The 26,351-nt window shown below is 45.5% G+C and overlaps 2 protein-coding genes and 1 long non-coding RNA gene across 8 annotated transcripts in view; 1 reads left to right on the top strand and 2 right to left on the bottom strand.

Annotated features, from left to right (window-relative positions):
• Window positions 1–4,849, bottom strand: part of GATAD2A (GATA zinc finger domain containing 2A) — a 63,069-nt gene extending 58,220 nt beyond the window's left edge. For 5 of the 6 annotated variants that reach the window (XM_084498965.1, XM_084498973.1, XM_084498974.1 and 2 more), the window contains exon 1: window positions 4,728–4,849. The gene's annotated coding sequence lies outside the window, so the exon portion shown is untranslated. Of the gene's footprint in view, window positions 1–1,715; window positions 2,097–4,727 lie in introns of those variants that run through there. The other variant, XM_084498969.1, reaches the window with a different exon arrangement.
• A 585-nt stretch (window positions 4,850–5,434) lies between these two features.
• LOC311424117 lies at window positions 5,435–11,856 on the top strand. The gene is made up of 3 exons (XR_014685992.1): window positions 5,435–5,715; window positions 5,945–6,088; window positions 11,653–11,856. It is a non-coding gene; the product is annotated as an uncharacterized lncRNA (long non-coding RNA).
• On the bottom strand, window positions 7,283–26,196 carry MAU2 (MAU2 sister chromatid cohesion factor). The gene is made up of 19 exons (XM_084498964.1): window positions 25,708–26,196; window positions 25,608–25,625; window positions 25,327–25,392; window positions 24,536–24,631; window positions 22,776–22,870; window positions 22,147–22,174; window positions 21,524–21,679; window positions 20,972–21,118; window positions 20,447–20,537; window positions 19,677–19,780; window positions 18,581–18,658; window positions 17,938–18,003; window positions 17,551–17,634; window positions 16,498–16,547; window positions 16,171–16,248; window positions 15,600–15,711; window positions 14,893–14,983; window positions 13,055–13,182; window positions 7,283–11,721 (listed from the first exon to the last, which is right to left on the bottom strand). Exons 1-19 carry the CDS (start codon window positions 26,191–26,193, stop codon window positions 11,647–11,649), a joined length of 2,049 nt encoding a protein of 682 aa, XP_084355090.1. The 5' UTR covers window positions 26,194–26,196; the 3' UTR covers window positions 7,283–11,646.
• Between the last annotated feature and the right edge of the window lie 155 nt (window positions 26,197–26,351).

The following is a 26,351-nucleotide window of genomic DNA, read 5'->3' as shown; positions in this document are numbered from 1 at the left end:
GCTCCTTTGCCCTGCTCGCTGTGCCCACCCTCACAGAAGCTAACGTGCTGCTTGAGTTGGAAGGGTAAAACCAGGGGATTCTTCCAACAGACTCTCACGGTGTAAGAGCACGCCACAAATTCCACCCAGTTTCCCCCAGCTTTGTGTCAGAGCAGAGAGGCTGCTCAATGGGAACAGGAGGAGTTCAGAAAGCAGAGAACACTTGGCTGTGTCAATGGGTTTTGGTGAGCTGTCTTCCGAGCTGAAATTTGTCCTGGACAACAAAGCCAGGTACTGAGAAGAGACCGAGGGGGAGACCCCTCGCAGCCATCACAAAATCCTACTGGTTATGTGCCATTCCCAGTGCTTTGCCAAGAGGTGGCTTGGGAAAAATCGCATCTAGTTCACCCAAACCTGCAGCTCCCTCTGCTCCCCTGTGGGGAGGAAGCTTCTCCTCCACCACCTCCTCACCCAGCCTTGCCTGGGACCTGCAGGGGTGCCTGCAATTGAGGAGGAGAGGGACTGCCACAGAGCCGCATCCCATGGTTTCAGTGCTGTGACGAGTCATTTACTTGTTTAATAACTGCAGAAAAGGACAGCCCAGTTCTTATCATCAGGCTCTCTAGAGATTTGACATCCTTGGCATTGTATCCTAAGAGGAAGGAAATTTCTCACTTCCCTAGCTATTTCAGTTATATAAATCAGTTGTTGAGGGAGAGTTTAACTGCTCTGCGCAGGGGAACCAAGGCAACTACACATGGGCTCCCCACGGGCCAGGGAGATGCTGTCTATAAATTCAGAATACAATGTTTATAATGTATCAGTAATTACATGCGAGTACGTTGGGAACAAATGGGAAAGCTACTAGCTAGAAAAAAGCAGCAACTTGATTTTCTACCAGCAGTCATGCCCTGAGTCTGTCAGAAAACATCCTCAGCATGGCGGGTTGGGGTCTGTCACCAAACACTGACCACAACCTCTCACGTTCTCCATCCTCCTTGGAACTCCCTCATCAGCTGGGTTCAGTGGTAGAAAATTAAAGAACTAATACGAGGCTATTAATAAGGGCTGGTGGGTTAGAAGATAAAGAGTTTTCTGGCAAAGAGAAAGTTGCTACGGGCTGCAGAAAGAAGAGTAAAAAGATGGATAAACTCTGAAAATAGCTCTGGTAGCTCCATGAGCATAAAGCCACTGGTTTACAATGGAGGCAACCCAAGAGCAAATGCAGCAGGTATTCCAATATTCCAGCTTGTTACTAACACCCTCATTATTCACTTTAGCAAAAACTGGGTCTGAGCTAAGCAACAGGATCTAGTGTGAGTAGACTGCTGGACGATGAAACTCTGGCAAAGAGGGGGCAACTCACACGTGGCAAGTGTGTCCGAGTATCTGCTTCCAGGGAAATGCCATCTTCCAGGTGAGAACCCTTCATAGCTAGCATGATTTGCTTATTTTGCAAATCTAGAGACCTATTTGATTAAAAGTAACGACTCAAGTGAACAGGCAGGGAGGATTCTGTCCTGCAATGGGAACTCTTGTCTTTCTCTGAATGCCAGCTTTGGAGCTCTCTCTTCTAACCCTGCTGAAGAGTACTCCTAGAGGAGTACGCTCTCCTGGGCTTAAGATGGGTCAACAGCCTTTGTTGGTGTGATTTATGTTGCTTAGGTAAAAATACAACATCCTTTATGCTGTGACCCCTGGCATCTGAAGACTCAGATGCTCAACAGCCAGCCTACCTGTGCGCACACGGTACAAATGCCTTCAGTTTTCAAACCCGGGCAAGAAACAGCACTGGTCAGGTTTCCAAAAACACGCACACCACCTTGCTCTGCAGAAAAGGGAGTTAGTCAGCAAAGGGGTATTCTTTAGGGTGTCTTCCCTCATTGTTCTTTGGCTGCAACGTCCACTGATATTTTTGGTTGCAGACCAAAGTTGTGAAATTGGGTGCTCTGAGTCAGCCCAGAAACGAAGATGAGATTGAAGCCTGGCGTCGTGCGAGGAATGGAGGACACGACTGACAAGCTGGACCAGGGAAATATTTTTCATACATCATCTCAAAGTGCTTTTTCTCTTAGCAAAAGAGCCACAGAGATATTTCACACTACAGTGGTAGCCCACGGACACTGCTCAGTTCCTCAAGGGGCCATGTGCACGCCAGGGGATGCGAGCAGGCCGGGAGTTTTGAAACGTGGGCATTTTTAATTCAGTTTGTATGATTTTAACCCAGTTTGTATGGGCCTCAGCATTACAAAAGATTCAAATCCTCCTCCCATAGTGCTGGGCTCCTACAGGGAAACGTGTGAGGGTTGTCTCCTGTTCCCTCGGGAGTGCTCACAGAGATGTGGCTGTGACCCGCTGAGTAAAGTCACTGTTTTTAATTCCCTACCTGCCTTTGGGAAACTGCGACAACGCACGAGCCAGTTTCTCCAGGCTCAGCGGGCTCCTTAAATTCAAGCTGAAGATATTAGGGCCACAAGCAGGCAATCTCTCTCTCTCTGGTCCAAACAGCTGAACTCTATTGAGACGAGAGACATTCAGTTAAAGCTTAATCTAGTAATGACTTTGTATTCTTTTTGCTGCAATAAGGAGGTTAACATTCTATGGGGCTGCCTCTCGTGCACAATCCTTGAAGCACTCAGCCTGTTATGAGGGAAACCGGATAATTAACTTGGGATGAAAGCGCGTTCCCGTTCTTGAAGTAGCTTTCAGAAGTTACTATGTTCGTGTGCTTTTCTTTTCAAACAAAAGTTGGGGTTTTTTGTAGTCCCCAACTCATTGCTTATAGACAAGTTTCTTCCTGCAAGACCCTCTGGAATTGCTCACGGCAACAGGAAATTAGGATGTTTAAAACGAAGCCAACTGGGAGCCATGAAATAGCCTGCGGCATTTTGCTTGCTGCAGAGAGCAGCCCCTTGGACAGCGGGACATAGGGACCACTGGCACACAGACGTAATTTCAGTTCTGCTCGCGTGGTAACATCATCTGTTTTACTCCCTGGGAGATTTAGCCACTGTTTGAACAGCGTGTGCGCTCAGGTTTGTATAACACGTGTCATTAAACTCTTGAAAAAGTCTTCAGAAAAGAAGAAATCATCTGTGCCACTCAGGCTGAGGAGAAGCTCCATCCACAAGAAGCCTGCCTGCTACAAAACCGTGTTTTCTTCCTTAAAACTTTGTGCTTGGGACAGCCATGAGAAACGCTGCAGCACTCTGCATGATTTTCTTTGCACTTACTAGTGCTTCGTATTGCACTAGTTCAAACAAATAGCACCAATTTCTAAGCTGATTAGTCACTACGTTTCAGGGTCCTTCTCAAATTAGAGCAGAGAGAAAAGCTTTCTCATGCCTTAAACTTTTTTTCTTGTTTGGGATATGCTGCTAAAACGCTCTGAAGAGTCAGAATTTGTGAAGTTAGACACTTCTCAGCACTTAAACTCACAATTCTTTTACCTACAGCAACTGCCAGTGCACGCAGCTCCTATGCACGCTCCTTCTTCTCTCTCTAGCTTTTCACCACGCTTATCACAAAGACAGAAAAAAAGTGGCGAAAGGGATAGAAAATTAATAACGGATTAGATTTTTTTTTTCAAAAAGCCACCTATAGAGGTTCTGTGAAACATGGCAGATCGCTGGGGGTGAGGAGAAGGTGGTAGACCACAGACAGGATATAACTTTATTTTGAATCGAGCTCGTCTCGCGTACAAACTAAATCCCCCCCCCCCCCCAAAAAAAAAAAAAAAGAAGTCGTACAGAGATGAAACGCTGCCAGAAAAAGAAAGTAATTGAGTTCCCGAGGCGAGCGCGACGCCGCGGCGAGGAGCACACGGAACCTCCGCGCATCCCCAAAGCCGGGCAGAAGTCCTCGGCTTTGGCACCGGCCCCACCAACCACCTCCATCTTAAGTCCTGTCGCGAATCCAACCCATCTGGCACCCTCCAGCAAGCAAATGCTGTTTTTTTTTTTTTTGTTGTTGTTGTTTGATTTTTTTTTTCCTTTTTCTTTTTTTTTTTGTTTTTTGTTCCTCCCCGGCAGGTCCCCTCCGGGGGCCACCTCCTCGCCCCGCTCCCCCCCTCAGGGGGGCACCCAATCTTTTGGGGTTCCCCCCCCCCCACCACCCAGCTCTGTCCTGTCCCGTCCTGGGGTGCCACTTTGCTCCTGAGGGGGGGGCTCCGGGGCACCTCACCCCCCCTCCAGGTCCTCGCCCTCTTCTCCCTTCCCCTGCTGTCCCTTCCCCTCCCCGCCGGCCCTGCCCTTCCCCTCCTCCCCCCCCCGTGGCCCCGCTCCTGCCCCCTATGGGGGGGTGTTCCAGGAGCTGCCCCCCCCCTCCCCTTTTTGCCCTCCCCCCCTGACCACCGGGCAGCTCCCCAGCCGCTCTCCTCCCCTCCCCCTCTCCACACTTTAATTATTATTAATTTTTTTTAATTTCCCCTCCCCCACCCCCACCCCGGGGCCAATCCCCCAGAGGCCTCCGGGCCCTCCCCTCCCCCCTCAACCCCAGGGGGGGGCCTTCAACCTCCCCCCCCCCTTTCCCCTCCCCCATTTCCCCCCCCCTACACCCCCTCAGGGCCCTCCCCTCCCCCTCCCCCTCCTCTCCCCTCCCCTCCCCCCTCAGCCCCCGGGGTCCCCTCGGGGCGCCCCCCCCCCGCCTTTTATCGCCCCCCCCCGGGCCCCTTTTCCTCGCTGTCCCCGTGCCGTTGAAGGGGGGGGGGGTGTGGGGGGGGGCAGGGGGGGGGTCCCGCTGTCACTCACTCTCCTCAGCCCCCTCGGAGCCGCCTCCTCCTCCTCAGCGGGGCCCGGGCCGGACTGGGGCCGTGGGGGGAGGGGAGGCGGCTCCCTCAGGTGGCCACTGACAGGAGGAGGGAGGGAGGGAGGGACGGAGGAGGGGGCTGCGCGCGCAGGGAGACCCCGCCTCGCTCCCTCCCTCCTCCCTCCTCCCTTACCCCCCTCCCTCCTCCTCTTCCTCCTCCTCCTCCTCCTCCTCCTCCTCCCTCACCGCCTCCCCCCCTCAGGCAGCGCGGGACTCCTGTGGCGGCCGCCTTTTCCCGCCCACCCGCCGGTTGCTAGGCAGATTTCGGCCAAGCTCCGCTGGCCCCGCCCCCGGCTCCGTGGAGTGGGCGGTGGTTTGTTGTGTTTTTTTGTTTTTTTTTTCCCCCTTCACTCCTCGCCCAATAAAAAGCCGCCCTCCGGCCCCCGCCGGCCAATCGGTAGTTAGAGCTCTCTTTCGGCCCGCCCCCCTTCCCGCTCTAAGCTGTGAGGAAAAGAGGCGGGGCGGCGCGCTGATGGGCAAGCCGCTGGGCCAACCGGCTTCACGCGGCGCGAGGCGGGGGGGGGTGAGGCGAGCCAATGAGAGCGGAGGGGGCGGGGCCGGGCCGTGAGGCGCGGGGCTGACCGCCCCCGGGGAGCGGGGCCGCCTGAGGGCCGGGCGGCCCGCGGGGAGGGGAGGGGCCGCGGCCGCCCTTATCCGCCCGCGCAGGCCGGGCTGGGGCCGCGGATAGGGGCGGCGGTGACTCAGCCCCGTTTCCTTCCCCTCATCTAGGGCAGGGGTGCTCCGGCGTTTCCCCGTCGCCGCCGCACCTCCGGCGGAAAGCTGAGGAACCCCCGCGGCTCTCCTCTGAGGGGTGTTAATTAGGTTAATTAGCCCCCCCCCCCCCCACATACACACCCGTTAACCCCTCGGGACCTGCTACTCGGTGCTGCCGCTTCGAGAAAGGGAGAATAAAGTCTCGGGTGAAGCAAGGTTAGAAGCGGGGGGGGGACGGGGGAGGGGGATAAAGCACGGTTCCCGTCACGTTTTTCGTAATTCCAGCACCGTTTTTCCAGCGGGTGTTTTCCACAAGCAGCTGAGGCAGTTGGCAGGGCGGGATGCGTCTTTTCATGAGGTTATTTAGGCGCTGGTTTCAAAAGGGTAAAAAAAGAAATAACGCTTATTTATTTTCATTCATAATCTGTACGTTTAATAAGCACAGGTCAGTGTGCTTCCCTTTGCTGAAGTGGGGAAGTGAAAGCAGAAGGCGAGCAATCAAGGCTTTTACAAGAAAAGAGCAGAACCTGAACGAGAATCCACATCTCATCACCCAGTACCTGCTCCTGGAGCATATCCTGTATTCATGGTAGGAAAATTCCAACGTACTCAGCTTTTTCGAGCTGTTTTCCACTCTGGAGATCCACAATTTGTGTTAACTTTGTGTTCAATATCCTTTCTAAAATCCTGACTACAATTTTTGTTAGAAAGTGCCTTCCTCCACCCTTTACCACCCCTTTTCGTTACACACGGTGAAGGGGTTAACAGTAGAGCTCACAACCAGTTCTTGCTCTGGTTGATGACTTACAAAGCACCAACAGCTCCTGGCTTCACCTCAGGCCATTCAAAACTTCGTGGTGAAGCACTGAGGCTGGGATCCCTCTGAAGGGATGCTTTAATCCACCAGTACCACACAGATGTGTATCTCCATTTCCCTCCCTGTGTCACCAGCAGAGTTTTAGGGCAGGTCTAGCACAAGATTCTATCGCCCAGCAGCCGGGTGAAGTTATTTGCAGAAACCTGTCAATATTTTTTTTTCCCCAAGGCTGTCACTTGGGTTAAAATTTTCACAAAGAGAGTAACTTGTTGGAACAAAACCTACTCTTGCATCTAGGATGAAATTAAGGCACTAGTTTAGCAGCTCAGATAATGTTTTGGAGATGGTATGCAGTAAATTCTAAAATTTTTAGTTTCTTCAAAGTTTCACTTGCAGACAAATCAGTTCAGTATCTTCTTCCTTTTAAATTTAAATTCTAAATGTCAAAGTACCTGGCAGAAACATTTAAATTTTGGAAAAAAAGAGACAAACCAATCTTCCTGTAAACCAGATCCTATCTGTGAAGATCAAGCATAGCCAGTATCCTTCCTGAATGCAGTGAGAAATACTTCTGTCCTACACTAAATTAAAAAAAAATAATCCCAGGCGTTGAACGAATCCAGAGCAGCCTTGTTTTACCCTAGACATGTGCCAGGGCTCCAGCAGCAGTCCCTAAACCATGCTCCTTGCCACCCTCAGCCGCTTCTCCAGCACTGCTGAGGCGAGGAGTCGGGCGGACGATCCCAGTCAGGAAATTCTGGTTCTCCTTCCAGGGCAGGAGCCCTCGCCCACGGCACAGGCATGCCAGCTGCGGGCCCCGTGGCTCCCTGCCCGCCACCTCCCCAGGTAGCCTGCTCCTCGTGCACCGATGAGCACACACGGCCTCCTGCCCTCCACACAAAACGCATCCTTCGTAGGCAGGGCTGCCGGCAGATTAGCTTAAGGAATTAGTGTTCTACAAGCTGCTAGAAGAAGTAAAATTAAACTTTATTTAAAAATTCTTCTAATATAGAAAACGAGAGGAAACAAAGGCAAAAACGAATGCCCCTGGTTCCATCCCATTACACGAGTTACTGTATTTACAGCTTGGGAAAGGAGCACTGGCAGAAGGTACACATCCTGCTACTTATGGAGAACTACAAACACTTAACAATACATTGTACAAACCCGACATAACATTTAAAAGTTCACTGCAGGAAACAATTAAATACACTTGCTCAGACAGACAGTAGAAGAGCACAGACAGGTGTTATTTCATCCTGATTTCTCCAAGTGTTCTGCACAGCCTAAACTACCGGCTGGGCTTCCTCTCGCTCAGCAGTTCTCACCCCTGTGGCCAGAACTGCCGTACACTAAGGAAACAGGTTCATTCGGCATGATTTGGAGAGGTCAGTAAAGTAAAATGGGACATCACAGTACCCTTTCAATCATGATTTGACTTTCTGGCAAATTGGAAAACTGAGAAAAATCAAAGTGGTGGAGCAACACGGAATAAGTTGTACCCCCATGTGTCTATAGGCAGCGTCACAACTTAAGGCCCTAATATTTTGTCAAGTTCTGCTCACGGTGTCACTGAGTGCACGTATGGGATGACAGGAGATGAAGTCTTTTTTTTTTTTCCTTTTCGTTTTTAAATCCCCCAACCCCCAAACTGATCCAATTTCCTATGTACATGGGCCTTTCTGATGGTCATGCTGTAGGAAATGAAACACAACAGGCAAACACTGTTCTTCAGACTGCATTCTCTATACATACATAAGTTTTTACACTATCTACAAAACAGTGATTAGATGCTTCTGTTTTAAGTTCTCGCTACTCATTTAAAAATACTAGAGAAAAAAACTGTACAGTTTTCTAAATTACATCTTTAGAAGAATAATTTTTTTTAGAAGTTCATAAAAGACTTCGTGTTTGTTTTCATAGAGAATGATCGGACAAGAAAGATTAGAAATATGTTGTTCAAATCAAGTTAGACAGACCAAGCACTTAACAGAACATTGTAAACTGTAAACTTCTAGTTTTCTGTTCAACTTTACATACGCATTCAAAAATTAGGAAGAACTTCAGTTATGAGGTCCTTGTTTAAATCTCTGCTACATACAAAAGATACTGAAAAGCAAAAACTATTAAATAATTTAATATACAAGTGTAGTTAAAAAGCACTGTACATTGTAACAAATGTACATTGAATTTCAGAGATAGAAAATCACCAAGTTATTTTCAAATTTACATGATTTTTGAAGTTCTGTGACGGGAAGAGGACTTTGGAGGTGGAGCTGAGTTCTGAGCTCCGCAGGGCTGTGGGTCAATGCCTCAGCTCAGCCCGAGGCGCCACTCTGCACGGAAGGAAAGCCCAGGTGAAGCTGGCTCCTCACACACCGGGAAAGCCCAGGTTCTTCTTCCTGACATTCCAAGTTCAGCTACCACCCTTGGCTAGTGGTTCCTGGTGAAAACCTGAGCGTACTTACATCAGAAGCGAGCAGGCAAGCCTTTCCCTCAAGTACTTCCTTCCCTCCTGAGAACAGACCGGCAAGGGATTTGAACTACAAAGCAGCCTAGTTTGTGCAACGAGGAGCCAGAAAATTGCCACTGCAAACACTCTCCCGTAACACAGACCTGGGCAACGCAGCTCCCAGAGCTGGAAGGAAAGCTCGGGAGATGCAGCTGCCCGCACGGGCACTTGGATATCTTGCTTGCTGCAAATGCTTTACTTAAACTCAGCTCAAACCACAGCTCTCCAGAGTTGTTATAATTATGTTTTGAAATTTTAAGTACTGCCTTATAGGAGCAGCGCTTTTTTGGCCAACATTTGAAGTGATTTAGTATAGTTGCCATCGATATGTATCAGCTAAACAGCCTCAGATTGGGTGACAGAAGAAAATAAATCTGTATTATTTGGATGGGACTGGCAAATTTTAAAGTACTCGGGTACTACCTTTTTCAGTTAGTAGTCATTCCTCAGCTGCTAGGAGCACTGCTGAGAAAACCCCCATGGCATTTAGGTGCTTAAAACAGGCACGGACTTTCTTGCAACCCAAGTGACTTCCTGAGAGCATTCAGTAGAGGGAACAGCCCAGGAGAGATACTACTTCCCATACATAAATAAAATAAAGACCTAAAATCCATGTGGTATCAATATTCCTAAGGTGGAATTAACCTGACCATTCCCCACCAAAATCGACCTCCTCTCACCTGGAAGCTGCACCACAACAGCAGAGTTTGAGGGCACAGGACCTGTACTCAAACTTTCTGGCAGACACAGGATGCTCTGTCTCGACAAACACTGCAGCAAGCAACACAAAATAGCTCCCATCCACATGGATTCTGCCTGTACCTGCTATCTGCAACTACCCTGGACAGTAACAGAGCTCACAGCTTCCCTTTTTTGGGCAGTTTTTAGGGAATACGTGAGACTTTCAAATGGCATTGAGCTTTCTTCTTGCAACCCTAATCATATTCTTTCCCTACACGAATATTGAGGTCACGTTTTTCCTAAAGGCCTAAAGGACACACAGCTTCTGCGAGAGTAACTGAGAACAGGAGCTAAACCACCATCACGTCTGATAGAGGAAGCAAAACATCTTGTTTTGGTACTTGGACAAGAACTTGTCCCTTTTGTATCAGTCAGTGGTTAAAACTGAGGGGTTCAGATTATAAAGTGCAGGTGTCTGTGTGAGCTGTTGCTAGACAGAAAAAAAATGAATGAGCAAAAAAAAAAAAAAAAAAGACCAAAAAGAATGACCATTAAATACAGGTTTCACAGGACTGTTTTTACCATAAATTCTAAATGTTTGAGGGGTCAAATATTTCATTGAAAACATTCTCCTTCTCTTTCAAAAAAAAAAAAAAAAAAAAAAAAAAAAAGCAATCACACAAAGCCCTACAAAAGGAACTTGTCTAGCAGATTCCTTTCCCCTTCCCTTTTAAAATTGGGAGATAAATATGCAGGGCTATGAAGGGAGCAAAACACCTTTATTTGACCCCACGAGCCTTTACATCACACTACAACGGACCGGCACAGATCCTTGCTATAAGGCTGCCGGTGCTTCGTGGAATTAACAATTTCTGTACTGCTTCCTACAGAACAAACTTGGGCCGTGCCTCTCCTGTTTCAGGACAGCTGCAGAAGCACAGGCAAATCCAGGGAGCCTAACCAGCTGAAGAGTTCAAAAAAACTGAGCTAAACCAGGAACACTAGCACAAAAAAAGCTTTGGAAATGTATGGTTTTGCCAAGTGCAAGACTAGAGTTTAATTTTTCTCGTAAGCCTCTTGCTTCTATCGGATCTGGCTTTCAACCACCTAGTTTAACTCACTTCAATCGTTTGTGAAAATCATTAAGGCACAGATGCTGCCTTGCCTTGGTGAGGCTGCAGTAGAGATTCAAAATGCTGCTTCCCAGTTGCTTGGCCTAGACAGGAGGAGGCGAAATTTCCTCCTTCAGTACAAATCACTGTGAAGTAGCAGAGACAGAAAGAGCTGTGGTTCTGCCTTACCCTGGGGGTCTGGGCATCAACAGTGCAGGGAGAAAGAAGGAAGAGACCCTCATGAGGACCAAGTGGTGGCACATACTGTCACAGACTCATGAATCCAGGACATGGAATCGGCTCCTCTAGTGACAGTGCAAGCCTGCTCTGCTCAGCCTGGAGGCCACCCCGAGGAGCGTAACTCACCCCTGGCTGCAAACACCCCGTCCGTCAGAACTCAGATCTCACCGACCTCAGCGTTACCTTCACTGCAAGGCTACAAACAGCGCTGGCAATGACTTGCACACAATGAAGAGGAAAGAATATTACCTCAGAAGCTAAATTTAGAACTTTAGGGCACCCTACAATCAATCATGATTTAATCCCATTGTTCCCAGGAGTGGAAGGGCACAGAAAACATTAAAACTGGCATGCATCATACTTCAGGGAAGGTTTAAGTATTTAGAATACAATTGGTATTCCAAACTGTGCAAGTCCTCTTCGTTTGCTGTGACAATTTTTTAAAAAGCAAGTATCTAACAATTTAAGGAACAAGTGTCCTTTGGACTAAACCTTAATTCTCAGTAAGAGGAAAGCAGATTACAACCAGTAGATATATACACACTAGCTGTATATTCACACATATTATGTAAAAGCAGCTTAAAATGCCCTTCTCACTTTGCAAGTCTATGAAATGTACGTTGTCTTTATGCAATCCGTTTCCTACAAGGCCCTCACTAGAAGAGGAATTTGCTGCCTTTTCTTTGAAGAAAAGATTTTGCAATTAATTTTTCTCCTATTTTTTTTTTTTTTTGGCTTTTTTGCTTGTTTCTGTTTAAACACACTGTCCTGATAGTTATTCTGTTTCACAGGAGACTGGCCAGGCTGGTGGTGGGTCCGTTCTGTGCCTGGAACTGTACAGGAGGTGGTCCATCTGTCCACTGAAAGATAACAAACAGCATGAAAATCCTACAGCCTCTACCCAGGGAGAAGAGGAATGGCAGTGATGCCAGAGGAAGGAGCTCGCCATACAGACATTCACTACCTCGAGATAATTAAAGATTTCAGGACAAGAAGTTGAGGGTCAGGTTTGACTTTGTTTCGCACACGTGGAGTTCCCTGGGCTGGTATTTCTTTTGAACTGCAGCCACTCCACATGCCCGTCATTCCAAACCTAGCTGACTGCCAGGAGGAATCCAGGGTGAATGGCAATCAAGTGAAAGCATTTCCTGCTCTTACAGGTGAAGTCTGACAGTCCCAACAGGGGAAACCGTGACTTGCACAAAGGATGCACCTAAATTTGGATGTGTCTGTGTGAGCCGGGACTACACTGCAGCCGCAGTGTTTCCAGAGTGAGCAAAGCCTCTGGTTCTCACCTATTTCATCACTAGAATATTTTCCTCTCAGATTTATCAAAATCTTCTGAAATGGGCAAATTTAATGTTTCTTTTTTAAACCTTCTTTCCCCTCCATATATTTAATCTAGCGTGGGTTATGCATTACCAGCAATGGCAAGCAAAGACGGCGAGGCTGGAGCCTCCAGTCTCTGTGCCTGGCCCCCAGGCATCTGGCTGTGGGCATTTCCCAAAACGGGCCACACCACCCATGGGTCTCAGGATCCCTTTGTGACCAAAGCCAGCAATTTGCTTCTTCCTCTTGGCCTCCTTTTCCCCCTTTCCTCTCCCCAAAAGTAAATGTGGGGAAAAAGACGTCAAATTTCCTTGCACCTTGACTTCACATTTGGCCATTATTTCACTCTAAAACAGTAAGTTATCTCAGACCCTTGCTGGATTCCAGTGTAGAAAAGCCTTCAGCATTTTTTAAACAATGTTGAAAGTTCCTGACAGGAAGAACATCGATATTTGAAGTCCACAAAAAGTTACACCTTAATCTAATTGCTATACAGACATCAAATATCGTATTAACTGGAAATTTAGATTTATAGATAAGGAGAGCACTCATAAAAGCTGAAATATCAATAAAAACTGTACTTCTGGCAGTGTACAATAAAGCATTCCCCATAACAAGGTTGATTGGGTGATCTGAACAATAAAATTAAACCTGACTACATAGTAAATTTCTTTCAAAAGTGACAGTTGTCACCAAAATGAAGTGGCTACCTGCTACAAAAGCCATAAAAAGTAAATAAACAATTCTGGAGTACCAATAAAATAGTTTTAGGAAACACAAGACCTCACAGGAATAGTAAAGGAAAGCAAAGCACAGTGTTTTGCCTCAAGAACACTCATTAATTGAAAGATGAAGATCCCTTACCGAGATTAAATTGTGTTCTGGAAGACTGCATGCCTCGATGTGGTCCTGGAGGAGCTGCTGTGAGAAGTTTTGATGCATCTGCGCTGCCTCATGTGCATCCATTGCATTTCCACAGGCTTTGTTCAGGTCTGAAAGACAAGAGCATCGTCTGCTCACCAGAGAGCACTGTTCATACCTATTTTAAACTGATCAGCTCTCTTATCTGAGAAGACTGTTCCCTGTATTTATTTAATGAATTAATTTAAACAGCCCATATACCAACCTCATCTAATTTCAGAATAAAAACCCCTTTTAAGAGAAGCAGGGGCATGCAGAGAACATGAAACCTTCCTTATTCCAATAGTACTGGCAGTGCACACTGCGGGATTTGGTGTTATTTTACTTTCCAATCCTTAAAAATAACACCATAATACTTCTAAAAGGAAAAAAACAAAACTTCTCACTCCAATGAAAGCCCCTGAGCCCTTTGCATTATCTTTTAGCTTCTAGCACCATCTAGTGGGAACAAGAGAGACTCACGAGTTTCTCACCGCAGATCTGCGATGCGACCACATGGGTTTCAGAGGTCAAGGAACTTTTTTTTTAAACTGAAACCTTTCTTTTGGGGGAATTCAGAACTTGCCACTTTGCATATACTGAAAGCTGATCCTAGTGTCTTTTTTTGTTTTCTAAGGTTGACTCAGAGGTATTAGCCCAATCAGATTTAAGACTGGTAACCTCCTGAGTATCACAATTTCAGCTAAAAATTATAAGTAGTATAGTGTGGTAGGGGCTGAGACACTGCACCTCCTATCGAAGAACATGTGTTGGCATTTTGTTATTTCTGATTTAGCACTTTTTCTTCAAAAAAGAAGGTAACTGGTTCTATAGAGAAAGCTTTAGAAGAATCAAAGCAGAATGGAAATTAGGCCTCTCACTCTTTGCAGGCTAGTGGATACAAGAGGAGGCAACGACAGCTGAACAAGGGATAGTGTTTCATCTAGAGCACGTTCTTCATGGTACTATTGGCAAGTTTTGTATGTGAACTACCGCATTGAAATGAATGAGAGAAGTTATTTCAATTGCCTAGAAGCAGTTTTACAGCAAAGCAGAACCCAATGCACGGCACCATGCTTATAGTAAACATGACAATTTAATATAAATTGAAGCTGCAGGGTAAGTTCTTGGAAAAAGGGTAGAGTTACTGCTTTATTTTCTAGCGAAAGCAAATCAATTGCAGCATTAAAGTTGACGGTCTGCCAAGAAGCTAGTCAATATTTGAACAAAGCATCCTGGGGCCTATGTAAGTCAGCTTAAACAATATTTATATATAAAGTGATATAATAGCCTCTTGTATTTATTAAAGCCCCCACACAGGAGCAAAACCTAATCAAATGTTTACTACAGCTGGAACTGCATTCAAAGCAAAGCGCAGCAGCAGCAGAATGGACCCTGCACGGGCGTGAGCTGGAACCCTTTCCAGTCACCACTTCAGCCCTGGATATTGCAAGCTGTCATCCAGCCACAGCAGGGAAACCTGCCTGCTGCCCCACACCACTCACAGCCAGGCAGGAGGTTTGCAGGGCCTCTCTTTCCCCCCAGGAGCCTTACAGCCCACAGGGAAAAGCGACCAGAGTACATCAGTGCTGCACCAAACAGGATGTTGATGGGGATGAAAATCAATAACTCAAAAAAAAGCAAAAAGCTTCTTGCACTTCTATTGGTATTTCGCAAATCCAGGCACCATTTAGTGTCCTCAGTGAGCGCTGGCATTAGCATACATCCCCATACTGAACAGTAGTTAGTAGCAAAGGGTTCTTTGCCACTTATTTTAAGTACAAGACCTTTTCCCAACTTACCTCTCAACAGAGCTGAAGACCACAGCTGCACAGACATATCTGGTATCTTGCTTGCAAGCTGCATGGCTGGCACTACCATATTATTACTTTCCTGGTGAAGAGCAGATATCAACATAAAACATGTATTTTTTTTTCCCCCCTCACAAACATATAATACATAGGAGATGTGCAATTTGTGACAGAAAATTTACCTAATTTAACTGCTGCTATGTTCCAGCAAACTAGTTGAAACACTTAATGGGACAATAACCCAAATACATCATCTAAATCTGTCTGGAATTTTGCTCTGTCCTAGGAATTATGGCCTTGATGTTGTGCAAGATAATAGAAATATTTCATGCGTTCTGGCATATGATGAGAATTCAGAAGAGCCTGTACCCACAATTCTTTCCAACCAATCCAGTTGAATGATGTTATTTGTCTTTTATTCTGCTCCTTTTTTCGAGTGATTTCAGGCATTATAGAAACACACACTTCTACAATAGACTCCAAACAGTACTACTTTGTTTAAAAGTGTTATTAAATGTGCAAATTGCAGCTGCAGAATTATGTAAGTCAATAAGCTGCCAGCTTTCCGTGGGATACCAATACACAAGCGTTCTTGGAACAAGATTAATTTCAGGAAGAGTCCTGATTTTCTTTCAGGAGAAAGAATCACAAGTCAAACAATTACATAGTAATACCAGACACAGTGAAGGCTTGCTTACCCTGTGATTCCCTAACACATAGAATATATGACCCAGGAGTACTAGAGAACACGCTGTTAATCGATTCAAATCTTCTGCATTTGACATTTTCAGTGTCTCTCGCAAAAATCGTCTACCAAAACAGAAGAAGAAATAAAGTGTTTTAAAAATTCGACTTTCCCTCCAATGCGTAAGAAGCATCATCAAGAACCAAGTTAATCCAGTCGGCAAATATTAGTGCTCAGGAATAAATGTGTGCTGCAGGTGACCTTAAACAAAGCACTTCATTCCCAAACCTCACCTTTCATTTAACGAAAATGACTACAGTACAGATGCTCCTCTGAAAAGCTTTTCTTTCAGATGTGCCACTGCAGAACACTGCACCGGTATTATTATTACTATTCAGAAGCAAAGAGATCTAAACCAAACAGTTTTGTGGTATTTGCCCTAAGTGAAACAGGAGGTCGACTAAATCCACAGGGAGATCCAGGAGGTTTGAAAGCAAGGCCTTTGGGTTTTCCTTTTTATTTTAAAAGCTTGATTTAGTTTCTCCTTTTTTCCCCACCTCCCGAGCGCACCGAGTCATACTCACTTTGCCTCATTGTATCGTCCTTGAAAGAAGGAGAACAGACCTCGGATGTAGAAAGCTGCTGCTCGAAGACAGTGAGAGCTACGAACAAAGCAACACGTTGAAATCCAGGCATGGTACAGCGCTTAAATGCATTACAGACAGGTTTCTAGGAATTTGCCTAATGATCAAATCTCCACACAAAACATTACTTTTAATGCCTGGTCAGAACTTCTGCCTTGAAAAGAAGTTGATTGTTTTGTTTTCTTTGTAAAAAAAAAGCCTGAGACAAATCCAGTATTGCCATCACCAATGCGACATCAGCATGCAAATAGTTTCTGGAACTCTCACCTCACAGGAAAATTATGGTCTGGATTTATCCTTTCCAATAAGCTGTAAAGCTACAAAATGAGAGGGGAAAGAAAGATAATCAGTGCTTCTGACATACATAGGCTTCTGGTATCGACAGCAAGTGTTCTTTATGAGAAGTGCATATCAAATCAAAATGGTCCAAGTCACTACAACTGCACTGAAGTTTACTTTGTATTGGTTAAATCATAGCACAAACATTCCAACACTACGGGTTATCATACTCATTTTGGCCCCAAAATAGTTTTACGCAAAATATACTTTCTTAAACTTCACAGAAGTTGCTATAAAATAGTAATGAAAACTTTTAGTGGTTATTTAACTGAGCCACTCAAGGTACAAATACTGTAACAGAGTAGTTATTTGATCAAAACCAGAAATCAAGTAAGGAAAAAACAAACGAAAGAGCTTCGTTAAAAAGCTTAGGAGGCAAAAATAATAGTAAGTACTGTGTGCTTGATGAAGAAGTTCATTTATAGCTTCTTCACAAGAGACTTGCAAACATGTCTCCAGAAAACTACTACAGAGGGATCAAACACATCCCTGGAAGACTGCAGGCAGCTGTATTTTTGTATTAATATTGCTTCTGGCACACTGCTGAATAAAAAGGAACACACATGATGCATATACCTATTTCTGGCTAAATGTTTAGCTAAATCTTACTTGGTTTTATGTAATCTAATAAAACCCTTAAGATGGAAACCAAAGCAAAGAGGTTGAATGAGTCAAGATGACAGCGTTAACCACACACTCTGCATTGGGAACTGGAAGCTTTCCTTCCCAGTGCTGTAGAGAATTCCATGTACGATCCAGAATGCGCAGCTTTGGTGGTTTGCAGCTACGCCAGCTGATACCACCAGCTCCCTACTATTACTTGACACTAACCTGATTATGGAGTTGCTTGACTGCCAGACAAGGCACTATTCTGCAAAAATGCCCAGAAAAAGAATAACCCAAGCACAGTAGCATCTCTCTCTCTCTCCCGAGAATGTTCTGACTTTTAAAACTACAGCCAGAACCCAGCAAGCAGCTTACCTCTTGATGCCGGTTGCCTTCCCTGATGTACACGCTGGCTAAGTTTGTCACAATAAATGCCCACAACTCTTGGTGTGTAGTGAGCTGAAATGAACAAACACACCATTAGTACAGTCAAAAGCCTCCAGCATCCAACCCAGAATTCACCCCATCTTCTCCTTTAATATATACACAGAGACAAAAAAAAATAATCAGATTGAGTGTCTGATATTTGGCTATTAACAAATCCTGACCTGAGCTGCGTCCAGCAAAGAAAAACCTGAACTCATGAAACTAATACAGTCTCCAGATTTCTCTTCCAACCTCAACTCAGTGACCCACACAACTGCAACAAGCCCGACTCCACACTGAACCACCACAGTAAATATTTTGAGAAGAAAACCTTACCCTCAGTGCTGTCGTAAACTGTGCTTCTGCATTGTCCATGCAGTTAACGGAAATGCAGTAGAGCCCCTGTAGAAGACATGACATTTCTAAGATAATATATAACACAATTATAACAAGCCCGGAATGCTAAGAAGGAAGGCATGCACAAAACCACAGAAATCTTAGGATATTAGCAGGAAAAAGAGTTAACCAATAAATCTTAGTTTTGCTTGGTTCTGAGAAAAAACAAATTTCTATACAAACTGCTTCCAAACAGTATAATCCTGTAATAAAAAAAAGCCCCATTGCTGTATAAAAAACCAAACTCTTAATTTCTTGTAATACTCAAACAGTGATGATTAATTCTTCCCCTTACCCAGTACCCCAACACACAGTCTCAAACACACAGAGTATAAATCGTGTGTGTTTATGCTGTGTACTAATTATCATGCCACGGGTCACCTATTCTAAAGGGGATTTAGGACTGACAGCAACGCTGGCAGTGAGCCCCCACAGCAGGACAGGCCATCAATACAGCAGACCCTACTGCTCAGCAGGAAATTTTGCTGTCTGCATCACTGTGACCTCGTCAGTTACTGGTGACTGTTCAGTGAGTCTTGGGTACAGCCCTACAAAGAGTTTACTACTAATTGTAGACACTTACTAATAGAGTGTGCAGCTGGGCAGCGTGATTAGAGAACAATCTGGGGGACTGCTGGCAGAGCTGACAGACTTGGGAAATCTGTTGGAAAAGAATAATAGGTCTTTAAGATTTCTTCTCTCCATTTTGATTTCTGCCCTCTATCCATCTGACTGCATCATACATGTCATTCAATATGCTTCAGAGATTGGTTCCAGAATCATTAGTCACACTCTTAGGTAAAAGCAGAGGCTAGACATGCTTCAAGCTGACGAACACACACTGCTCCATGCACGTTCCTCCCACACAGACGCACACTAGAACTGGTTTTGAATTATTTGCTTTGCAGCAGCTCTACCATATGGTGGCACCACCTGCAAACGAAGTAGCAGATCTGTTCTGAAACGCTCAGAATCTGAGCTGGCACGAAACAGAAAAACCAGAATCCAAATCTTCTGAAGGCTATGTGCTTGTGATGAGCTTTATGAGCCAGAACCAATGACTACTCCTTTAACTGCCTAATTACCCCCCAGAGTACATTCATGTGAAGACTGACAAAAGAGGTTGAGATGATGCAGCCATATATCCTATAAATAAGGGGTGGACAAACAGGAATTAAAAATGCCTGGGAGAATGGGAAAAAAAGCATGCAATTTGTTCTCACATTAGAGAACACCGAACCCCTCCTTCCTTCCCCAAACTCTCCAAGAGGAAGAAAGGACAGAAAGTCAGGGACCCTTAAAAGCAGAGAAACACTTGGACAAGACAGGAACACAAAGAGGAAATAAAAGGGGAAGAGTTCAGAGCCACTCTCAGTGAAGAACCTGAGGGAAAGGGAAAAGACACCAGGGTCAGATTGCCAACCACAGTCAGGAAGAAGGTGCCCGTTTTAGCCACTCATCAATTCCTGTTGACTCCACGAGCAACTCCAAAATGTTCTTAAACCAAATAATTTAAGAGGAGGCTAATTCCATGGCACCATCAGGCCTGACCATATCTGTTAGTAGTTCAGCACTGCTGAAATCCCCATCTAAACCCAAGAATCTTCCTCAAAACCAACATTTTTAAATTGTAACTGCACACATCCACAACCAGGAAAACGGTCAAACCCCATTTTTACCTCCTGCAACGCTGTGGCTTTGTGTCCTGTGACAAGCCGACACATGATAATGTGTTCCAACAAAATAACTTGGAAGGACGACAAGATAGGACTGCAGTCCAACACTGAAGAGGGAACAGAGGTAATTCAGTAAGTGAAGTCAAGACAATAGGAACATCCCCACCACACAGCCTCTACTGCACCTAGCCAGCCTCTCGAATCGCAGGTGGCTCAGCAGGACCTCAGCACAAAGACTCGTTTGTGCAAATCTAGAGCAATGTCTTTGGCTGGACCCTCTAGGGTCAGAAGAGTCAGCGTACCACCCATCTCGTCTTCCACGTGCCATTACAAGGATGGCACAGGTTTAACCAAACCAACCACCACCACCACCAACAAAATCAATTCCTGAACTGTCAGGAATGGGAGTCTGAACACCAGCTGAGGAAAAAGCCATCAGGAAAACGTGCTTGGTTTAGAGAAGAAAAAAATTGGATAACCAAAGATGGGTACACTGAGAAATGCACCAAGAAAATGCACGCGTTTACAGCTCAATTTACAAGAATAAACCTCCCCAAAATTCTATTTTTGTATTCAACAGTCAAAGTAATTCAAAAATCAAAATGAATAAAGATATAAAACACAACAAAGGTCTTAAATGCAGTACAAACAGACTGATAGCCGCCTGTCCTAGTGAGCTAAATAGGGTTCCCAAATTTTTCTTTTCTAAAATTTAAATTAGTAACAAATAAAGGAATCTTAGACATCAGCTAAATTATAACCCTCATCCTTACTTTTTAGCTTCTCTAGCTGCATTAGTGCTTTGTCTGTGTACTTCTGAGCCTTCTCCAGGTACCCTGCTTGCATGGAATGCATCACTGTCACCTGCCGGAGAGGATGGGAAAGATTACAAAAAGTTTTCTTAGCAGTGAGGAAAAGTCTGGGCATTCACACAACTCCTCTGCTACCAGTCTTTTTAAACTGAATTTTGACATCAATTAGGAATAAATTCAAATTCAAGAAGTGAGGTAATTAGTTTCAGGAATGTGAAGTCAAGAATCCAATCAACTCGTACGAAGTAGAGTTGTTTGGCTTGGATATTAATAAAGTTATATTCCAGCTTCCAGACTTCTTGCACAGTCTCTTCAAACCCTGACATCGCTGAAAGCAATATTCTCACAGATGCTGTGGCAGAATTAAACTGTCAGTGTTATGTAAAGCAGCATATGGTCTGCAGAATCTATCACTGCTGGCTCTAGGCCATTTTAAACCAATTTCCCATTAATTAGCAATACATTAAGTAAAAAAGAGCTGCTCACCAAGTAGACAAGCACACACATGTGTTCCTTGGGTAGCCAGTGGAAGAGATCAGCAGAGTTGCTGGGCAGAATTTCATCATCGTGCAGCGTGGATATGGTCTGAATGCACTGCTGGAGCTGTTTCAGACATGGTTTCACACTTTTCACCTGCAAAAGATGATTCACTTCAGACAGAGCTGCTGCAGCCCAGATGCACGAACATTTACTCAGTGGAGAAAACTTGCCAGGCAATAAATAACCTCCACATTTGTGAGCAGAGCTATTGCATAAATCGCTACGCTAGCATGACAAAACAGTGAGTTCCAGCATTAACAACAATCAGATGCTCAAAACGTCTTTCAAAACAGTACACAAAGCCTGTTATCCCCACTAATGTCACAGAGAAGGAACAGTGGCCACCGTGGTTACAAGCATACCAAAGTAAGCCTTTCCTCAGGTAAGAAGGAAAGGATGTCGTTTCACCACTCAGGTGTAGCAGCAAAAATCCCCCAGAATCAGAAGTATCGCTGCTTCTGAGGTCATCTCTGCCCAGTCCTCCCCCTCTGCACGCACCTGCCCAGCATCCAGGTAATGCGTGACCTGCAGGACTAAGAAGAACACGCGTAACGACTCTTTCTGGATGGGGTTTCCTTGCCAATTTTCAACTATCTGTCCACACAGGGTAAGGAGAGGGTGCACCTCCTGCAGCTTCCGTTCCATTAGAAGGAGCTGTAATTTAAAATAAAAATAACTTTTGTGCTGAACAGTTTAAACACTTTAGAGAACCGCAGTTACCCAGGCACATTGATGAGTCTATTTAAAAAAAAAATAATGCAAAGACATCTATTTGCAAGAACACCAACCATTTCATGATCAGATTTTCATCCTTAATCACAAGGCCTCCAACAATTTGCACTTATTCTTTTTTCCTTCCATAACCCATCTATTTGTCATGTTTATAAAGGGCAGCGGGAGAAACTAACCATAAGAATTCCAAAAGAAACCTGCAGACTTAAGGCTTTTTTCAGGAATATTTTAATTCTGCACTTGCTCACTGAACAAAACAGAATATATAAGGTATCCTGCTTGTTTATCTGCTCTTTAAAAACCAACAGCCTATATTCAGGCAGGTTACACTCTAACTTATATTACAGTAGTTGAACAAGTAGTTTATTTTGAAAGTACATCCAACTTACCATTCCCTTGCTTAGCAGAAACAGTGCTCTGAAATTAAACAAAACAACGTCATAATCCAAAAAAATAAATAAAAATTAAAAAAATCAAACCTAAAAACAAGTTACCCAGACCATGACTGTAAATAAAAACCTTGGGGGGAAAGGAAAAGTCTGCCACTCTCCCTCTCAAGGGAGATAGTTAAAGCAGTATTAAAGAACCTGCCACAGAAAGCATATTTGAAAGCTAGACGGAATAGCACCAGGAATCAAAATCCCAAACTCTTCAGGTTTTTCTCTAAGCCTTGGACAGTTCCAGTTACAATAGCTGCTAAGGCCGAAGACAGGCTACTGGGAAACCTTTTGCTGATCAAGACAATAAACACAGTTCAGTTTGAAAAAAAAAAAAACACACTGCAGAGTCTTAATAGACTTAACTGGTTGTGTTTGTTTTCCCAAAAAGTTAGAGCTGGAGAAACTATCAGATCTAAGAGAACACTCAAAAATACTGTCTGCAAAACCCATGTAGCAATCACAGACAACACCACTAAATAAAAGCAGATCAAACCATTTTTTTTGGTGAAAAAAACAAACAAACAAAACAAACAAAAAAAAACACACAACAAAAACACAACAACATCAATGGAACTCACCTGGTATACTCTGATCCTACCACCCGAGCATATTCTGCTCCAACGCCGAGAAGGTCACACGCAGATACCAAGTCTTTTTCAAGAGTATGTAGTTGCTGAAACGAAAAAAGGACAAAAAAGGTCAGCATCTTTTCTTAGAGAGCCCGATGAGCTGTTATTTTTTTTTTCTTTTTTCCAAATAAAATTGCAAATAAAGCACTGCTGTGCTTTACAAGTGACAACTGCTAAACTGGCACATTAAATATATCATCTGATTTTAGATTCGTTTTCCAGGAACACCTCACATTCTCCAGAAAAAGCCTGTAACATTTCAAAGAAAATTTCTCAGCCGGGTTTCACACAATACAAAGCTGTTATAATTTATTGAGAGCTTGTGCAGATCAGACAGGAAAAGCTCAAGGATAACTTGCACAGTTACACAACAGAGCGTGTTCTGCAGCATGAGGAGCAGAAGAAGTCTGCGAGATGTGTTGCAGGTGATGGGAAAAGGATGGCAGAGCCTCCAGAGCACCTCTCCCTCCCCTCCAGCCTCCCAGTTCTTGTACATTTTCCAGGCTCAGGTAGCAAAGCCAGACAACTGTAGAAAAACACACACCAAGGTAATGAGACGCACAGCCCCCTGTGGTCAAGCAAAAGATGGAAAGGAAATACCAGGCAGAAAAGAAACCAGCACAGAATGTCAAGCTTTGAGGAAGGATCCTATTCAGCATAGGCACCGAGAAAAATGCTTAAGCTTCTTGTGAGTACTCGGGCATTAACTCGTTGCAAAGTAAACGTTTGTCCTTTAATCGATAGGAAAGTAAGGCTCTGCACAATTCAGCGCTCCTAAACTACACAAAGGAGCTCGCAATTCCTTTTCAAAGAAATTGGTCTGCTTGTTTAAACTCATCAGGAAGGGGTAAAAGACAAGTACAGGTGACTATTAAGGCAGTCTTCAAAGATAAAATTGCTTGCTAACCAGATCTCTGCTACAGAGTACCCGTAAAAGAGCAATCAGCTCCCTCAAGTCTAGTGTTAAACACCCGGAGGCTCGTTAGGAGCTGAGAAAAAGCATAACCTGGGAAAAAAAAAAATCTCCAGCAATAATCAGCTCCTCCCACCAAAGGGGAAACTTTCTGGATAAGCGTCCTGTCCTAATACATCTAAACGCTCAGGGGAAGCAGCATTTTAAAGGGTAGTTACACAGCTAAAATAAAGATCACTGCAAACATTAAATGCTTTGAACTCCAAAATGGGCCAGTTTTTCCTAGAAGCAACAATGGTCTGAGCTGTGCCACCGTGCCACGCTTAGAGTGTAGTTCAGAAGAGGAACGTCGCTGGGAGGCCTTTGTACCACCTGCTTTTCCCACCCCAATTCTGCTCCAGGTACTAGATTAGGCCGAAAATAATCAAACCAACACTTCAGGCTGGCCATCTCCAATTCCAACAGCTTCGTGAGAACCTTTACCCTCACTACAAGCCGTGTTGTTTTATCTCATTCCCTCTCTAAAGTTTTGTGCTATTAGATAGAGCCCACAGGATGGTCCTTCCAGTTTTTTTCTCCCATCTGTCACATCATCAACAGGTAAAGTGGGCCTTGATCCAGTCAGTACTCTCCAAACACATCACTGCTTCATAGCGTAACTTCTGTCCCTCCGCTAACACGGTTAGAAAAAATAAAGAGGTGTCTGAGACCTTTTAAGGAACGATACATACGTTTCCTAGCCGTTTTACCAGCCACAGTGCCAGAGTAACGCGATGAGCAACATAAAATCACTTACTGCAAGTTGGAAAAGCAGCCTACAGTGCCAGTATGGGGTCTGCTGTGAGATCTGGATGGCCTTGCGTAACAGAGGTTTTGCTGTGTCCACCGAATTCTGAAACAGAAACACACACCCGAGTCAACCAGAGACCAGGCTACTGGGAATTTCCATCACCAGGAACAGTAACTTCAAAACAAGACGTATTCTGTGTTGAGCCCTAATTAAAGTCGGGCTGGTTAGGAACCTGAAAACATGAAAAGCAACAAAACCAAGTTTTCAGCATTCAGAATCACACAACAGTAATTGACAATAATTGAATAAAAATCTGTTCAAAAGTATTAGCTGTTTAACTCCTTTGGCTGCTATTCCAATGTGCCTTTTTTCTTTTTTTCCTGCACGCGAAAGAAAAGGCAAACATTTCCTTCATGGAAAGTAAAAAACAGTTAAGGCTTTTCACAGATAAAGAATAAAGGGGGCCTATAAATTCAACAGAAGCCTTAAAAAAAGCCTTCTATTTCCACCCCTCCAGCCTGTTTTTGTCTCAAAAAGAAAAAAATTTGGCCGAGCAAACTTCTTTTGCTGTAGAAGCCCCATGTTGCAATTCCAGCACCAACTTTTACAATCAGACAGACAAAATGTTTCAGGTTTATGCTATCGTACTTTGTATTTATACTGAAAATGGCCTCTAAAAACATCATAAAACCCTTTATTAATAGTTATGTGGTATTCCAGGAACAAAGACACTGAAGTTAAACGCAGCCCTGCAGCCCCAGAACGATCCAGGAGTGACCCTGTCCCAGTGCACTCACCTCCTGACAATAGAGCTCTGACAGCAGGCTGGCTGCCTCGAATTTAACATCCTCGAACTGCGGGATCTAGCAGCACCAGAGTTAAGCGAACATTAAAACACCGGCTGCAAAACAGCAATGCTACAGCGTCCAAAACTCCTCAACACACCAGAAGCAGCAAGAAAGCGGCCCGCGAGCCCAGAAGCAGATTACAAGCAGCTAAAAATCCCCATCCCCAGGGCCAGGCTCTGTCCGCGGGGCTCTCTTCCAACACCTCTCGCTGCCAGCCGGGAAAAGGATACTTGCTGCGATATCAACCACTGCAAGAAAAGACAGCGGGTTAGTCCTCGAGTATGACTGACAAGACCCCAACCCTAGAAACCCCCTTCCCCAGGGGCTCACCGCTTTCTCCAGGTGCCCCCGGGCCTGGTCGCCGTTGCGGGTGTGGTGGTAGAGGACGGAGCCGAGCTGCAGGTGGGTGCGGGCCTCCATGCGGGCCGGGGGCTTGCGGGGCAGCACGGCCTGCAGGCAGTGCACGCAGAGCCGCACCTTGGGCGGGCTGGACGTGCGGAAGTGCTCGGCCAGGCCCAACAACGCCAGGTACCACGACTCCCCCCCGGCCCCACCACCGGGCCCGGCTCCTCCACCTCCCGCTCCAGCCCCAGGGCCGGGCCCTGCACCCCCCCCTCCACCACCTCCTCCACCTCCTCCTCCTCCTCCTCCACCGCCAGCTCCCCCCCCACCGCCTCCTCCTCCTCCTCCTCCTCCTCCTGCTGCTTCCCCGGAGCCTCCGGGGCCTCCCGCCGTCGGCTGCGGCTGTTGTTGAGGAGGAGGCGGCTGCTGCTGAGGGGCCGCCCCGGCCGCCGCGCCCGCCGCCACCGCCGCCATCTCAGGGCCGCCGCGACAACACGGCCTGAGGGAGGGAGGGGGGGGGGCGGAGGGGAGGGGGGGGGAGGAAGGGGGAAGGGGGAAGGGGCGGTGCGCGCGGGGCATTCTGGGATTTGGAGTCCGCCGCGCGTTGCTATGGGGAGAGGCGGGGAGGGAGG

This window comes from Aythya ferina (assembly GCF_964211825.1).
Source record: "Aythya ferina genome assembly, chromosome: 26".
In the NCBI taxonomy this organism is placed as follows: Eukaryota; Metazoa; Chordata; class Aves; order Anseriformes; family Anatidae; genus Aythya; species Aythya ferina.
This window is presented reverse-complemented; position numbering and strand designations above follow the sequence as displayed.

What these genes read in the sequence shown, in the direction of transcription:
- MAU2 (XM_084498964.1), bottom strand. Translation starts at nt 26,193, where the DNA reads ATGGCGGCGGTGGCGGCGGGCGCGGCGGCCGGGGCGGCCCCTCAGCAG. An exon ending in GGCTGCTTTTCCAACTTGCA is followed by an intron (nt 22,871 to 24,535) that starts GTAAGTGATTTT and finishes TTTTCGTTTCAG; the next exon opens with CAACTACATACTCTTGAAAA. An exon ending in GTAGGATCAGAGTATACCAG is followed by an intron (nt 22,175 to 22,775) that starts GTGAGTTCCATT and finishes GTTTAATTTCAG; the next exon opens with AGCACTGTTTCTGCTAAGCA.